Source organism: Idiotropiscis lumnitzeri, chromosome 11 (genome assembly GCF_059441095.1).
Source record: "Idiotropiscis lumnitzeri isolate Australia: NSW breed Sydney's pygmy pipehorse chromosome 11, RoL_Ilum_1.0, whole genome shotgun sequence".
Classification (NCBI taxonomy): Eukaryota; Metazoa; Chordata; class Actinopteri; order Syngnathiformes; family Syngnathidae; genus Idiotropiscis; species Idiotropiscis lumnitzeri.
In genome coordinates this window covers 12504515-12522182 of record NC_142401.1, presented here as the reverse complement: position 1 = coordinate 12522182, position 17668 = coordinate 12504515, and the positions used below count along the sequence as shown (strand labels likewise).

General features: G+C 41.3%; 1 protein-coding gene across 1 annotated transcript; it reads right to left on the bottom strand.

Moving 5' to 3' along the window:
* Positions 1-1259: 1259 nt before the first annotated feature.
* Positions 1260-17449, bottom strand: rad54l2 (RAD54 like 2). Its single transcript, XM_088308619.1, has 22 exons — positions 17290-17449; positions 16283-16511; positions 15847-16156; positions 14458-14594; positions 14204-14344; positions 13161-13396; positions 12877-13059; positions 12161-12294; positions 11882-12078; positions 11433-11775; positions 11158-11335; positions 10886-11083; positions 10652-10770; positions 9209-9324; positions 8956-9055; positions 8642-8847; positions 8387-8559; positions 8102-8298; positions 7824-8008; positions 4762-4851; positions 4598-4690; positions 1260-3856 (listed from the first exon to the last, which is right to left on the bottom strand). The coding sequence occupies exons 2-22, from the start codon at positions 16458-16460 to the stop codon at positions 2874-2876; spliced, it is 4497 nt and encodes a 1498-aa protein (XP_088164745.1). The 5' UTR covers positions 16461-16511; positions 17290-17449; the 3' UTR covers positions 1260-2873.
* Between the last annotated feature and the right edge of the window lie 219 nt (positions 17450-17668).

The following is a 17668-nucleotide window of genomic DNA, read 5'->3' as shown; positions in this document are numbered from 1 at the left end:
CAGAGGTTGACAAAAGTGATGTTTAAAAAAAAAAAACGTGAATTGAGAGAGGTAAAATAGGCCCCAACTGAGATCTTGGGGACTTTTCTCACCTATGGTTTTATTTATGAAGAAACTGACATGATTGTCTTCAAGAATGTGTCGTAAATGTACAAATTTGGGCTGTTTGATGTATAACTGAAGAACATGTATAGCTAAGGTACATTTTTATTCACATTGTTGTCATTAGCTAATTTTGCATCTTTGTGAGTCAATTCACAATGTTAGCAAAACTATGGGTGCACATTTTGATAACATATATTCCTTCTGCAAAGCTATAAATCTCTTTGAAAATGCAAAATTTTGTTCTTGTGAAGTTATCAACACGGGTATTGTATTTAATTGACAGTAAATATTGATTTTTAGTTTTGTACTAAACTGTGTTGCAAAGTATTCGTTTCCACTGTACTTAAAGGGGAAGTCGAATCAATTTCATTCATTACAATATGTTCTATGCAGTCCCACTGGTTTTAACACGCCATTCTGATTAATATTGCATTTGCGGAATACGAATTAAGCAGCAAAATCCACCCATTTTTACCCATCTCAGGGAACGGCCATTTTGCCACAAGCTGTCGGATGTCACATGACCAAACCCAGAAACAGGTTAGCCGTAATTGGTAATTGCCTAAGCACTTAGGCACTGTGATGTCATTTTTCTGTTGACAGCAAGAGGAAAATTTTCAACCCCCTGAGATGGATAAATATGGGGGGATTTTTATGCTTAATTCATATTCCACAAATACCATCTTAATCAGAATGCCAAGTTTGGACTCACCAGGCCATTTATAGCATTTTATTGTTTCTTAACAAATATTTTTTCACTTGACTTCCACTTGAAGTAAATATTTTTTCTACTTCTGAATGAAAGGCTGCAATATTAATTCATAACAATGTTGTTACTGATGCTGCTGCAGGGATTAAAATTTGCACACAAGGTTACTGATGTTTCACAACCGTTGTACGTTTCTGTCATTTAATGTTCATTAAGCATTTATTCCACAAGAACCTCAAATTAGTTTTGGGTGGTTGTTGATTATGATATTGTGGACCAAAAATTGACAACGTATCAATTTTGGCAAATGTTTACAGATGTGACAAGTGTGCGGGCCAAAATTGGTTTTGTAAGATGTCATTCTGTCCTGCTTTTAAAAGTACTTGATCTGAATGAAGTTATTGACCAGCCAAAGTTGTGTTGTTTGTTAAAAGCACATCAAGTATTCACGCAATAGAAGTGTTTTATTTTTAAAATAACATTGATAACACGGTCATTCTCTGCTTTTGTCTATATGGCTCGGATCAGCCATCTAAGTGAACAAAAGGTAATAAAAAAATAATAAATACATTTCAGACACTAAACACACTGAAATGAGAGAAGCTACTATTAAAAGATACATTATGAAATTGTAAAAAGTAATTAAAAAAATTAAATATCCAATCCATAGAAATAATCCTACTAGACATGAAACAGATTTCAACATAAATCGATGATACCCAACTTCAAATTCTAACAAGAGTACAAATATAGACATGGGATCTGCATCTTTCTCATAATCCACCTTATAGCGCCACTTTACAGGATTCCAAGACGGCCTGATGAAAAATCATATTGCAAAAACTCTCTTTACAGTTTATGCTGTTTAGTCTCATGCTCTCCCATTTTTTTCCAGAGAAACAAAACCACCGCGTCAGCCTTTTGCAAACTGATTCCTAAATCTAAACACGGGGGGCAGTGTCATCACAACATAAAAGACACAAGGCTCGAGAGCAGCAGAGACCTTAACACACCACTGACAAACTACTTACACAGGAGGCCATTGCAATGGCCCGGCCGGCTCGGCCACAGTCACTGGTGGGCGTGAGTATGAATGTTCTGATGCAGTCGGTGACATTGAATAAACACTCGGACCGTGATGGGAAATATTTGCTCTCTCTGCAAGGCTCCGCAAATGTCAGATGAGTGGCTATCTGAGTGTTGCTTTGACTTGATTTAGGAAAGAGGAGTGTGTTCACAGTTGTTATCACAATGGTAAAAAAATGGTACCAAGTTAAAATCAGAACACTCAAGACCTCTGTGTGTTATTTAAGGCTAAATATGACAGAACACAAGAGTGTGTTACTGAGGGCAAGATACATTCATTTGAGCGTTAACGGGAGGAAAAAAAGTGACCCCTCCAAAAACCCTAACAAAACAATGAAACTTTTATCTTCGTAGATGTGGTATTTATACACCCCCTTACAGAATGAAAAGTATTTACCGTAACTTGAAATATAAATAATGAGAATAAGTGCTATGTACAGATATCTACATTGATGTGACGAGCCATGGAACCACAATCTCTTTTCAAAGGGGGATGCTACACATATCTGCAAACTAAAATATTTTAGTTTTTGGATGGATTGTATTTTTTTTTTGTTACGTGCGGCCTGTGAAAATAGTCTGTGGCCAAGGTGAGTGTAATAAATTTTGGGTGGTGTGAAATCAAATCTGCGGGAAATGCGGCCGGTGAGTGTTGCTACAAACACTTGGTCCATTTCACAGCAAATCCAAAACAAAAGGCAGTTTTATTCAGCATAAAGATTCGTTCCTGACTTAACATTTTTGAAAGGTGCAGGATGATTCTCTTGTTGTTGGACAGGGAATGCAATAAGAACTAAGCAAATGAATGGCCAAAAATGAACATCCTGGAATTTCAAAATGAAATTGTTTATCGGAAACAATGAAGGTACCGGTATATCTGACGCACATGATTCATTTTATTTATTTATTTCTTAGCAGAACTATTATTCATCTAAACACATCCCATTCCCATCAGTCTGCCATGTGTGAGTCTTCAGTGTCCCGTCACCTCTATGACATCATCATCTGAACTATCGCCCCCATTCTCTGCATTCTGATACCTGTCCGGTTGGGTCAGAGCGGCCCCCAACAAGCTGGATGTTGGATTGTTGAAATGGGAGAGGAAGCCGGACGTATTGGAAGCCGAGTTTGCTGTGGGGAAACCTGCTGACCCAGAGAGAAGAGGGCCGGGGAACATCCGGGGCTCAGGTAGCAAGGACTGGCTATAGTTGATGGGGAAGCCTGCCGAAAGCAGGCCCGCCACATTGGGGCTCATCAAGTATGGCGGCAGAGAACCCGATGCCAGTGAGGAAGTAGTCGCAGATGAAGATGCTGGCGATAAGGGGATGGTGTTGGAGGGCGAAGAGAGGGCGGTGGAAAGAGCTGATGAGGAGTGGGGAGGAAGTTGTCCGTTGTTCCCCGGTGTGGAAGGGAACATGGTCTGTAGGTCTGCTAGTGTTTGTCCTGGTGTCTGAAGGTATGAAGGCCCGCCGCTTCCACCCATCAAAAGAGGATGAGTCATATGCCCCAGGCTCCCCCCCAACAGCGAGGAAGAGTTCAGACCCATCGGTGGAAAACTGAGCCCACTGGAGTTCAGGGACAATCCGGGGAAATGCGATGCAACCGGTGTCCGTTTGGTCGCCGCGCTTTGACTTTCAGTATGCTTACGTTTCACCCCGTGCGTCTCTAAACCCAAACTCAGAAGGTCGTCGTCAAGTGGTGGGCGGAGGTCCGGAATCAGACTGCCTCCATCTCCCGCCGCCGTGACAGACACATCCAATGGGGAGGAGAGTTCGTTCCCCGCGCCGCCGCTGCTATGGCTTGTGGAGGCCGTGTAGCGGCTGAGCTCACTGAGAATCTCAGAGCTCAAGGGAGACGAGGACTGGTGCTCCACGTCAATGTCAGGTGAGTGCTGCAGTTGCTCCCCAGGCGAGGCGCAGCCATTACTGAGTGGATGGATCACAGAACGCTGGCTATCTGTAATGATTGACACCATATCAGTCACTCCTTCTGTCTCTTTTTCCTCGGGTCAGATGACTTCTTGCAAGTAAAATTATTGACGCAAAACTTCTTATTCCCCTCCTGATAATTTTCCTCGTGTGATACTGTCAAATCATACTAACATTTTCAACAAATGTTAAAGTTATTTGGGGAAAAACTGAAAACTCCCCATTTCATTTTCAAAATGTTATGCTATCATTTTTCATGACTTCTGATTCAGCAATAGTGCAACAGCAATTGTGTACAATATGATGATGATAATGTGTCAAAGCTCCAAATCTCAGATTGCAAATGCATCTTTAGAGCGCAGCCCTCTTTCGGTCACCCCACATTATTATTATCATTATTATTATTTTTTTTATGTATGCATAGGGTCATTGTAATGCTGAAGGTTTGGGAATCAAACTGTCTTGGCAAGTGTTCATTTGGAAGTCCCTCCATCCAAAAGCTCCAATTCCAATGGAAGAAAAATAAGACAAAAGCACGATGCTGCCACTAGCATGCATTACTGTGACTATGGTGCATTACAAAGGCGACAGTTTGCAAAATAACAATCCCATAACTAAACATGAGGAAAATGTGTTACAGTCTGATAATATGAAACTATATTATTCAGCCACTGGCGCACAAACAACTCCACTCGCCTCCCTTTACGCGGAATTATGACAGATGGAACACAATGTTTAATTACAACAATAAATCAAGATGCATTTGTACCTCTTGGAACAGTGGCGCCCCCGGCGGATGGTCTACTGATTTTTCCAGATCTAATTGCAAAAATTCTTCCATCATTCGTCCTTATGTAAGTACCTGTGGACAAGAAAATGCCTAATGATGGACTACACATAAAACGAATACAGAATGAACATTGTCGCATCTACCTTTAGATCCTCTGATAACATGGATGGTCTCGCCAGCACGAATTCGAGCTTGGACATCTGTTGTGCTGTTGGACCCTGGGATCAAAATGTCTACAGATTTACAGACACAGAACATGAAAATACACATTTTAGGCCCAGAATGATTAATTGAATAACCCAATTACTTTGAATACAAAAAAAAAAAGATTAAAGCAAAATCTCTGCCTCAAGCATTGCAGAGATAATTTTTCTACGTAGAATAACGTTACTACAGACTCCCGTACCAGTCTGTACAGTTATGAAGGCACGGTAGTGGCAAGGAGGAAATAGTGTAGAAAAGAAAACGTGGGTTCATTTTACACTTAAAAAAAAAGAAGATAAAGCCTACTGCAAAGCACAATGAACTAACACTCCATAACAGCAATTTAATATATCCAACTACCGCTGGTTTTGTAATGCTTGTCACAGACACCACTCTCAGTCGCTTTACTGTGAAAAATAAACATGAAATAAGCACATTAATGCAGCAGTTGCTACATCCCAAAAACTAATTTTTGTGGACAGGCTCCATCGTAGTTATGGTTTCCCCTCAGAGGGTCATTATTACTGTGAACCCATATAAATAAAGTCTGATCACCTTACGTTCGCACAGGCACACAACAAATGCAGTAATTCAGTCAGTAATTGTTGGTTCAACAATTCTTCAATTTGTTTTAAAAGGAGGGGGTGGTTACTAATAAATGGCAATATCTCATAACTCAATGTTTTTAAAAGTGAAGGAAATATGCTAGGAACAGGAAGTTGACGCACATAAAATGTCCTTCTCAGGCCACATAAAATGAGGCCGTGGGCCAACTCTGGCTCCTGGGCCTTGAGTTTGACACTTGTGCACTAAAACATCGAGTGTTAAGTAATCTTGACCAACCATCATTTGAGTGAAACTAACAGCAAAAACAGTTTATAGTTTAAGTATACTTTCGGGTTGTTTTTTTTTTAATTGATTTTTTTTTTTTTTTAACCCAACGCACCGAAGTTCATAATTACTCCTATTGTATAGCAACGCTCTTAATGAAAATGCATGTTCGGTAATCTCCGGAGGGTGAGGCCGAGTCTGTAGTCAGCTATTATACTGAATTGTTGATGGTCCCGAACTGCTCTTCGTCATTGCTCACAGCCTTTCCGGCGAAATGCCTCGGCGCTGTGTGGCAATGCACTGTTCACATTCAGGCCACAAGTTGTTTGAGTGGCCAAGAGATGACAACAGGGCAGTTTCGTTCTCGAAAAGCGAATTAATTTTACGCCGGTGCCGACGAGCGTTCTCTGTTACAAACACTTCGAAAACGAGTGTTTTCTCAACCGTTTTGCTTATGATAAGGATTTCGCAAAAAAGGTAGGTGTGATAACCATCAATTATGAAAAACGTCTGGAGTCTTAGAATTTCTGTTTGAAAATATACGACGTTAACCAATGAACGTGCTACGTGTTTGGAACAGTCCTAACCAGTCAGTCAATCTCACAGTAAATTCACTTGCATTTGATGATTCATTAAATATACCTTACTTATACCTACTCGTGATATGTTGATATGCTGATAAAAAACCTCCAATCTCCAACCATGTTAGTGTATAAGCACTGGATATTTGATAGTATTTTTTATAGATTTCATTGGAAATTCATGCACATAGATTCACGGTCTCTTCTCAAATTTATTCTGCAGGTTATTGCTCACTGCAACAGCTGTCCCAACAATTCACCTCCCTCCAAAAGACAAGCAGCAGGTTCGAAGTCATTCTGTCCGACGTGCAGCTAAACAAAGGAATGAAGCCGTACAACTGATGGCCGAGAGTGGCAGTCAGTCATTGCAGGATGAATCCTGTTCGAACCGCCATCACGTTAATAAAAGTAAGTTAGTTGGAGATGTTTGAGTTACCGTATACTTGCATGATTCAAATATTGCGTTGGATGGCTGGGACACTAACATGTACATATTAAATTAGTGGTCACTGGTACTGTGACCAACATTAGTGATAATCATACAGCCATTGATTATAATCATGTTGGTCTTTTCAATTATTTCAGAGGTGCAGACACTCAAGTATTGTCCTCCATGTGAGAAATGTACAAAGAGGGCTAAACATCGGTCCATTGGTATACAGTGCGACTTGCGCCAACCCCAACCCAAAAGTAAAAAAGTCTGTATGACAGTGGTTGACACAGATACTCTGATCTGTATGGACTGTGCTGTCAGTGCTAGCAGAATAAATGGATCAAATAGGTAATTTCATTGTACATTATTTGCAGCACAGCATCAATTTTCAGGCAATAATGCTGGGCTGCAAACCGCATCCGATATGGCTTACCATTCTTCCAAGTTCCATGAATCTCATCTCTACTACATGTCCGGTCGTCCGGACACAACATCCTAAGCATCTGGCTCGTACATGTACGGTGCAACATATATCATGTCAACAACCTCCTCTTCCTCCAACTCTTCAAACACCCGGATCCCCTCAGATAAATTTGAAATATCGCTTTCTGGGTCAATTTCTGACTGGATTTGTACTCTTCATGTTGAGCTCTGCCATTGTTGTCTTTAAATTATGTCACACTGTCAATTGGCAGGATCTCACTTTGGGGAAACGATTATACAAAATATTAATTATTTTTTCATTGTTTACTTTTTTTGTAAAATGTTTAATTACTTAACTTGTGAAATAAAAATATTTCATATGGTATTTTCTGAAATTTCTTCACACTTGATCTTTAATGACCAGCTGCAAACCTGAGCTCCCAACAGCAATTAATTGACGCCCATCTCACTCATCAGGCCAGGCCCCACATTGTTTAGGCCACACACACGCACACACACTCAAATTCAGACATTTTAGTGTTGAAAGTTTGAATGGCGACTCAAAACGGACCACAATAATACCTGCGCCTCACGTGTCCTTTCTTATGGTCACTCAATCAATGGTAAAATCAGTACAATAATAGATTAAAAAAATATTCAATAGCTAGAGTCTTAATTATAATTAGTCAAAATATCAAATTATTTAAAAAAAAAAAAAAACATTGCACAGTACCTGTTGTGGTGACAATCCGCTGAACGTAAACACCGGCCTTCTGCAGGAAATTGACAGGTAAACTGCCAGGAGAACTCGCCCCCGGCATGCCCATGACAACTTGGCGAGGCATCATGGGGATCGGGGTTGACTGGATTGGCCTCACACTTGCCACTGGCTTGTCGTCAGGACGGGCCATAGGACGCCTGAAAATAGCAACGTTTAAATGAATGAGCTGAGCTGAGTACGACGACGTTTATGAAGTGCTTGTCAGATGACATTAAATACAATGAACTCACCAGCCACGTTGACTGAATGCAGGTATGTTAGCGAGCGCATGGTTGCTGGTTGGGTAATAAGGGGCATAGGAGGGTCGAGAATAGGGCACAGAGGCTCGTTTTTCATCTTCGTAGCTTTTTTTCGCCGCTCTCTTCTCCGCTTTGGTCAGTTTGGATTCCTTCCGATCCACTAACAGAGATTCATGTTGGAAAGGTTGCTGTATGCGCAAAGGAAAGACATCTTTTAAATGCATCAAACACACCACGTAGAATATCAGTTCAATATCGATAAAATAGTTATTGTACTTTAGTGATGAGGTGTGGGTAAAGCTGACATGCTGCATATATGACTGGCTCCTCTTCCAAAGCCCTCAGATTGACCTTGCTTGCTTCAGGTTCCTCCTCAACAAAATGCAACAATGACTCCACTTCCTTTCGAGTAAAGTTCAGCGCCGGGTTCAGGTCATCCACGACGCGGTCTGCAATCACAGCAATGCTCCCGGAGGTCTTCGTTTCAAGCAAGTGACTTGCCCAACATGGAAAACAATTTCAATTCCTTACCTGACATGCCCTGTTTGGAGACCTGCCGATCATAGATCTTCTTCTCCAAGGTAAAGTCACAAACCAGGCGGTAAATGTAGCAGGGCTTCTTCTGTCCGTAGCGGTACACCCGGCACACCGCCTGGGCATCATGACACGGGTTCCACGAGGCATCGAATACAACGACTCGGTTTGCTCCGATTAGATTCACACCCAGGCAACCGGCTCTGAGGGAGGACATAATTGGTACAAATATGTACAGGTTTAGTGCCTTGTCAGTGGGTTGATGGAAGGAGTAAGTTTAAACAAATCAAGTACGAAGAACTGTGACACACCTGGTAGACAGCAGGAAGAGTAACGATTTGGTGTTCTCTGGGTCATTAAACTGATTGATTAGGCGCTCTCTTTCTGAGGAAGATGTACTCCCATCCAGTCCTTCGCAGACATTTTTCACATTGTAACAACAATTCATTTGTATTTAACATTGAGGTACATTTGCAGTTAATCATTTAGAAATGGCTGTGCTCAAACATTCAATTAGCTAATTTTTTAAATCAACATTTTACATTCTAAGAGTACAGAACTTACGATAATAATTGAGATTGCGAACCCAGTTGGGGTTCTGAGACTCAGCGGCGTCTTGTGATGGTATGGGTCTCTTTGATAAGAAGTCCTCAATGACAGTCAGCGTGGACAGGCTTTGACTGGAAATGCAGGAGAAGATATCAGACAAGTAAGTGTTGTCACTATTTGAGGAATACAATACTTGGCAAATGAGCAGTTATCCTATCGTATAATTTCTGCTTTCTTAAAGACCAGTGCGAAATTAACTTGACCAACCGTATTTTGAGTTCTAAATCTATGTTAAGAATATTCACGTTATTTTTTTTTTTTTAAATCGCAAAAGTCCTAGATTCGTAGTTAGACCCATAGCAAAGCCCTAACAATGAAAATGCTTTTGTTCGGCAAGCTCCGGTATTCTTCGAGAATGACGTAATTCGGAAGATGACGAGTCGCCATTGTACTGCATTGTTTATTGTCCGGTGAGCTGCTCAACTGCCATTGTTGTTGCGTTATTCGCCTCTGCACTCTGTGGTGATGCATTGTTCGCATTCTAGGAAGAATCTGGTTGTTTGGACAAAACAAAAACATGGGGCACCTAAATGGACCAACTTTGTTCTGGTGTGTGTGTGAGAGAGCGAACAAGGAGCCGAGGAGAACGAGTAGGCAGGAGTTAAGTAGAGAATTGAACAGCAAGTGTGTATAATAACTTATAAATGACAATAGAGGAAACCAACCCACTAATGACGTGTTTTCTCAGTACTAGCAGAATAAATGGGGTAAGTAGATAATCTCACATGCGTCATTTACAGCACGGCAGAGCATAGAATTTAAAACAATAACGCAAAGCTAATAATGCCAGCCTATATATCTTATGTGTCCAGTCTCCAGTCCATGTTCGGTGTTCTACCCATGCCAATTATCCTACCGACGGCTGATTTGACAGCTGCACAATATTTTCAGTCTCCTGAGCATCAGGCTCGCACATTTATGGTCCAACGAACATAATTCCAACAAGCTCCTTTTCCTGCAACTCTTCAAATACCTGCATCCCCTCAGATACGTTTGCGATTTTGCTTTGTGAGTCATTTTCTGACTGGCTTAATACACTTTTTATGTTGAGCTCTGCCTTAGTTGCCTTGGAATGACGTCACACTTCTGAGTTTGTCGCTCAGCAAAATCTCACAGCGGGAAAATTTTATACACCAAATAAAAAATCTGTTTTCATGCTTTGGTATTTTTATTATGGGTAATTACTTTACTTATGACAAAAAAAATTTATTTGGCATTTTCTCAACTTACTTCACACTAGGTCTTTAAGATTGAAGACATGGAGTAGGATTTACATTTTCAATTCACAGCTAACAGAACAACAGCGGAATTAATTAATAACACTGAAGTCAGTGAGATGCTTCTCTAAACTGATTAGTGGTGGATTTGCATTAGATGCAACAGACAACTAAGCTTTACCTGAAGACCAATATCTTGTCTCCTCTTCTGACGCTCTCGTCAATTAAATGAAAGAGCAGCACCATTTTGGCAGAGTGTTCCAGAAGTCCTATCTGGTAGTGTGACATGATTTCTTTTGCCTGTGACAAAAACAAAATAACTATTGTAGCGAGCCTGTAAATGACCACTGGGCATTTTTTTAAAACAGTCACTGCTACAGCGAATGGTTACGAGGTTACGAGGGTCACACCATACCCATTCATAAGTGATGACTTGATTGCTTCGATCATGGGAAGGATTGAGCATGGGCGGAATGTTATTGGCTTTGCTGTTGCTGGAGTCCGACACTTTGCCTTTGGGACCGCCGGCGATGTCGTCAAGGTCCAGATCTTGCTCGTTTGCCTGATTCTCTTTCTGTACAGCTTCGTAAAGCACGTCTGGGTGATTCCAGATCTAGCGTGAAGATGGAAAAGCACCATTTTATTGCTCAAACGCGTATGATGCAATCCTGCATTTCAAAGTCTTACCTTGCAGCACACACAGAAGGCCTTGAGAGGGTTTAAACCAAGCCAACCATTGTTTCCTGCCTCTCTGAAACGATTCATAAACTCAGTGTAAAGCGCTTTTTGTATAGGAGATAACCGCACCAAGATCACATGTTCCATCTTGATGGGGAGCTGGTGTTGCAGAACATCATGGCCTCGTCTATAAAGCAGAAGGGAAAAATTCACAACAATTATTAACATGTGTGCAGTAGCTATTTTCTCCACCAAAAAATAGAACGTTTAGGAACCCTACTCACCTCTGGACAAAGCCCTCCAACAGGCTGTGCAGCACATGACTACGGTAACGCATCAAGCGAACATCTTGAGGCGTACTGTCCATACATTGCCCATTCAAAATGGGGCGCTCAAACATGTTGCTGAACTCCTGGCGCGTGCCTAAGAAGTCCGGCCTGACAAAATCCACCATGCACCAGTATTCAATGAGATTGTTCTGTAATGGGTAACCTGTCAGAACCACTCTGCGCCTTGAACGGATATTCTTCAGAGCCTGTGACGTGCTGGCATGATAGTTCTTAATGCGATGGCCCTCGTCACAAATAACCACGTCCGGACCAGGTCGTAGAATGGACTTTTCAATACCTAAATAAAAAATGATGCCACAAAAGTGTATTTATTTGCAAGTGTATATTAATCACACATTGATGGTACTAATATTATAATTATTACGCTGAGGAGTTGAACTTGCCTTTCATGAGTTCTTGTTGTCTATCTTCCTCATCTAGATCGATGATGACTGGCCCCACAGGCTTCTTTGATTTTTTCTTTTTGCCTGTAACAAAACTCTTCTTCATTGTTAGGAGGCGGTACATCTCATAGCCCATTAGCAACACGCCTCCATTTTGGCTCCAGTCCTCCACCACTTTGGCCCGGGCTATCGTGGTTCTGCAGGACACACATCCAGGTTGATCAACACTCTCAACATTGGACACGGGACAATTTATGTGCTTTGTGGCGTGCAACATACTTGTGCTCATCGTTCAGAATTTGAACTTTAAATGTACGGCCAGCAAACAAAGTGGGGTCAGTCTCAGAGGAAAGCGCTTCCTGTGGTGGGAGCCACAGGTTAAATTCTGCCAGCCAGTTCTGAAGTGTGTTCACCTAAAATGAGAGCAACAAAAGAGATAGAGATGACTTGAAGCAAAATAAGTTACTAAAGCAACGTTTAACTATTTTGAAAATGTATGAAAAATATGCGGTTAGGGAAGTGTGTGGAGCAGAGTTATGCAACAGCAAATAAGTGAGGCAATTTAACCAATGCAGACAACTAAACATTGTGGAGGTATGTGTGTGGCAAGGGTCAAGGAAGAAACCATTTTATTTTGGTGCGGATCTGGATAAGGGTGCAAATTCAGCACAGAGTGTGAATCTCCGTCAGGTCGACAAAAGTAAAAGAAAATACTCGATTTGTACTTTTTTTTATGATTCAAAAATTCCCTGAATTGTACATTAATCTTTAACACACTATAAAGTATTATAAGCGGAACTATTTGGTAAACAAAAACATGTCAATCCAAACAGAATGGTTGAGACCATTTGAATTTGAAGATGTTTCCAAACTTACAAATGGCACTGCACAGTATTGACTTACAAATATCTAAATACAGGAAAGAAAATGAGTGGAGACGCATTGAAATGAAAAAAATAAACTGTACACAGATAATATACACTCCGATTACTCACAGGAACAATGGCCAAGACAGTGTGAGCCTCAGTATTCCGTAGCAGGATGTCAATAAAGGAAATGACCTGCAGTGTCTTGCCAAGCCCCATGCTGTGAGCCAGGATGCAACCAAACCCACTGCTGCCCTTGTAACGCTCCAGAGACTCAATCAGGTTATCATACAGAAACCTGATACCACCAATCTGGGGAAAAGACGAGTTGAAATATGTCACATTGACACACAGAGAGAAAAAGCATCTTAAAATTTGGCCTGGCTGACGAATAAAGCACACTTTGGACATACCTGGTGAGGTTTGACAGCCTTGGCCAGCTGTGGTGCGAGACAAATGTCCTTCTCCTCCACAGGGTGGTTGATATTAACCATCACGCGGCCTTGGGCATCAGGCAAGTTCAGAGCATCATTGACGTGCGCTCCACTGCTCTCCTCTGGGCCGGCGGGGCTACCATCGTCCCCCTCGTCGCTCGACTCACTGCTTATCTGCAGGGCGTCCTCGTCCCCAGAGCTGAGTTCAATTATATCTGTGCCATCAATTAACAGAGCATAAGGGCTTGCAGCATCGACCATATTTCCACCGTTCCGTTCTATTCTAGACAGCATCATTAACATAAATTCATTTTATGATCATTTTTCAGGACACTAGCCAACTGGTCGATTTGAGGTGTGCTGTTTATTTAGTAACGTAACACACACACAGGGATTAATTGGGCATTAGGGCCTCGACACATCAAGTCGATGTCAGCCGTTGTGGTCAATTGTTGTCTCGGCGTTGAAGTCGGCACGTCGGATCGGAAAATGACGGAAGCACACACCGCAAAGGCCGACGGAGACGTCAACTACTGCGGACCTTCTGCGTATGCGTGAGAAGTTGTACCCCTCGATGTCATCGGCGGAGAAAGACAATGTGTAGCCTCTGACAGTAATGACGAATAATGGCGGTCTTTCGTAAATGAGAGTGATTACTTTGTCTTTGCGCTCTTCTGTCATGCCATCCATTAATGAACATAGAAAAGACGTCAAAATAAGCAAAGTTCCTTTAGTTCTTGAGAATAAGCTTCAATTTTCACAGTTTTTCCACTTTAGTCACTTCCCTCTCTTGTCCAGAGCACTGATTCACTGGTTAATAGCCAATCACAGTGATCATTTAACAAGACAACCCGACCCGAGTCTACAAGTTGAATTGGATGGACACGCCCCCCCAGTCGCCCTAACAACGGCTCCGACTTTACAACTTTGCACGCTACAACAAACAAACGGTGTGTACCGATTTTTAAATGACGGATTGGAGTGTAGAGGCCTTTAGAGTCAAGAACTGTGATCTGGATTACCATCTCTAATTGCTAGCTCAGGGAGTTGTGGTTGCATGTTTTCATCTTCATCACCGCTGCTGTCCAGGCAGATTACATCCTGTTTGCCGAGAAGGCCGGGGACTAGGTGAGACACCTCTCCCAAAAAGGAAGTTGGGTCCACTGTTGGAATGATGGACATTAAAAATTGATAGTCTTCATTATTCTAATTTCACGTTTTCAGAATGTTACAAATGATAAAACTGGTATTTGATGAGAAGAAAATGATCAGGAACCTAGTTGGGACTCAAATAAGGTTGGGGCTGGTGTAGGGAAATCTTTCCTCTGTTGCTCCAGACGCTTCCGCCTCTCCATCTCTTCCTGTTGAGCAGCCTTGGTTCCAGCCTCCAGCTGGTCCTCCTTCAGCAGCTTTCTGTTGGCGTCAAACAACAATGTAAGGTATGGAAACTGATATGGACAGTGTTTTCTGATAATTTGTTACATACTGGTAAAGTACTGAGCATTCATATATACCGTACCAGAAATAATTCAAGAGTAGTGGGAACATAATATTAATTTTAGATAAAAAATTTTTTTACTAATTGCATTAGTGCAGTGGTTCTTAACTTGAGTTTGAATGAACCCCAGGGGTTCAGTGAGTCAGTCTTAGTGTTTAAGCGATGGTCAAGACAGCCACACTGTCTGTATATGTCCAATCCGTTTGACCACTTGTACAATTTGTGACAACTCTTCAGAATGACAACACGCTCAGCCTTGCATGAGACTCGACTTTGTTTCAAAGTATCTTTGCAGTCCTTTTCGAGGATGGCAGACATTAACAAAGAAAATGAAAAGACCTGGTTGCAAAAATGTGACAGTGTCACTTGCCAAGGTGAAGTCAAGCATTCCTGAACTTATCAGTCCGGCAACGACAAAAGATGCATTGATTTGCAGTAAATATCCATTAGATGAAATTTTTGATTTTGGAGTGAAATTAGTGAATGTTTTGATTCTGAGTTTATGTGCAACTGATCTTTAGTGCACGGACATTTTATTTTTCCAATTACAATGAGTTTGATGAACGCCTGTATAAAACTTTCAGGGTTCAGGACCTCCAAAACCAAAAGTGTAATTATACAATAAAACACATGTGTTTAAATAATTGCATGTTTTACATTCTCTAAAAGTCAACTCATCATCATCCATCAATCTTCTGTACTGCTTCTCTTCACTAGGGTCGCGGGGGCTGCTGGAGCCTATCCTAGCTATCTTCGGGCAGTAGGCGGGGGACACCCTGAACTGGCTGCCAGTCAATTGCAGGGCACACAGAGACAAACAACCATCTGCGCTCACACTCATACCTAGGGGCAATTTAGAGTGTTCAATCGGCCTGCCATGCATGTTTTTGGAATGTGGGAGGAAACCGGAGTACCCGGAGGAAACCCACGCAGGCACGGGGAGAACATGCAAACTCCACACAGGATGGCCGGAGCCGGGATCGAACCCACGCCCAATGCTGTCTCTCACTGTGAGGCCTCATGCTAACCAGTCGGCCACCGAGCCGCCCCTCATCATCATCATATTTATGAAATATTTTTTGATGCAGCTATTGTAGTGTGTAATGCATTAGCATTTAAACATGTCAAGATTATGTATTTGACAGGAAATGCAAAACATAAACGCACCTGATATTTTTCCTCATATGTGCAGGCTTCGCAGGCTTGGAGGGTTTGGACCGTTTTGAAGGCTTGGAGGGTTTGGTTAGTTTAGAAGCTTTTTGTTTCTTTGATTTGCTGGAATGTGTCTTGCTCTGACTTGATTTGCCAGGGCTGCTCGGAAGTTGAGAGCGAGAGGTTGGTCTGGAGGGCGCCCTGGAGGATGGCTGGGATCCAGGCCGAGACGGTGGATCAGAGGAAGGATCTCCAGAGGTGGCTGACACGGAGTCTCGACTTTCTTGAGATTTTTCATTCCAACTGTGAGCACTTGCAGGTTTTTCTTTGAAGAGAACAGTATATTAGTTTTATATTGACTTAGTCTTCTGTTTTTTTGTGCAACATGTATTCATTAATGAGGACATCCATGCATGCTACCTATGAGAGCATGTGAAATAGAAACACTCACCCAAACTGTGATCCTCATTATCTGCACAGTTTTCATCCTCCTCATCATCATCATCATCATCATCCTCTTCTTCCTCTGTATCGTCATTGTCTTCCTCTTCATCATTTTCCTGATAATCCTCCTCTTCACTGATAAGGCTAGCCTCCAGGTCACTTTCTGAAATGGCCTCTTCAGACATGGCGTCTTACGGGGCTCTCAAATTATTACCTGCACACCTTCATCAGTGGTCCTAAAACAAACAAACAAAAAAAAAACACTTCAAAGGAGAGTTAATTCAATTATACATAGTGTTTAGACATTAAAGATTTAAATGACATAGCTGGCCATAAAGATTCAAAGGACATAGCTGGCCAATATACAAACAACAAAACTTCAAAAGAAGAAACCTGTAAAGAATCAAGAGTCAGAATATTTTTGTTAAAGGATTTGTGAAGCCTCAGATTTTACAATAGTATTTCACAGGATGTGTGGAGTGACATTTGCAATATAACAATAACAATAGTATACAATTGAACCATAACGTTACTAAAATGCCATAATGATTAAAATATAGGTCACGGATAGTCAAATTAATAAGAATATAAGTAATTACTGACGACAACTGAATCTGTTTATCGCGATCCCATTTGAATACGGGATGCATAAGCAGCATCTGAAAAGAAAAAAAATACACCAACCTGCTCCTATAATTCAATTATAGGACAATTGTATATCGTTTCAGGCAATATACCAATACGCTAGCTAGTTATAAAACAACACACGTAATTGCAACCCCCGCCCCCAACTATTCGTGTTCATTTAAGCAGTACAACAATCCACCTTATTTGACAGGAAAACATACTTGCTTAAACAACGGGTTTTATTTTTTTCCTTGTGGCAGTGAGATTATATAAATTCTGTATGATACGATCGGGCTGCTAACGTTAGTCAACATTACTTCTATGCTAACATTCTCAGCTAGCCAGACGCGCTAACTATCTCAATCATTATATATTTCAGCAACATACCGTGGGAGCATATGCGTTGCACGCTCCTGGAAATGTCGACGTTTTTTCACAGAGAGACCGATTAATTTATTTGGGGGGTAATTGTAAAAAATAAAGCGATAAACGTTTCTCCTCATTTCCAATTTTTTCCCCTGTGTTACAATTTATTCCTTCCACTAAATGTTGCACCCAACGAAACTATGTTCCGACAGGAAATTAAACCCCCGGAATGAAATTGAAGTTTTCAATTATTTACATTCGCCATATTTATCGAACGAACAACATAAAGCTCTACTTTTGACAACGGTGTTTCATTCATTATTTTTACGTCCCTTCTAATTCAATAAAAAAGAAGATAGAATTGTTTTTGTGTCCGACAGCTCGTCGGTTGTTGATGACG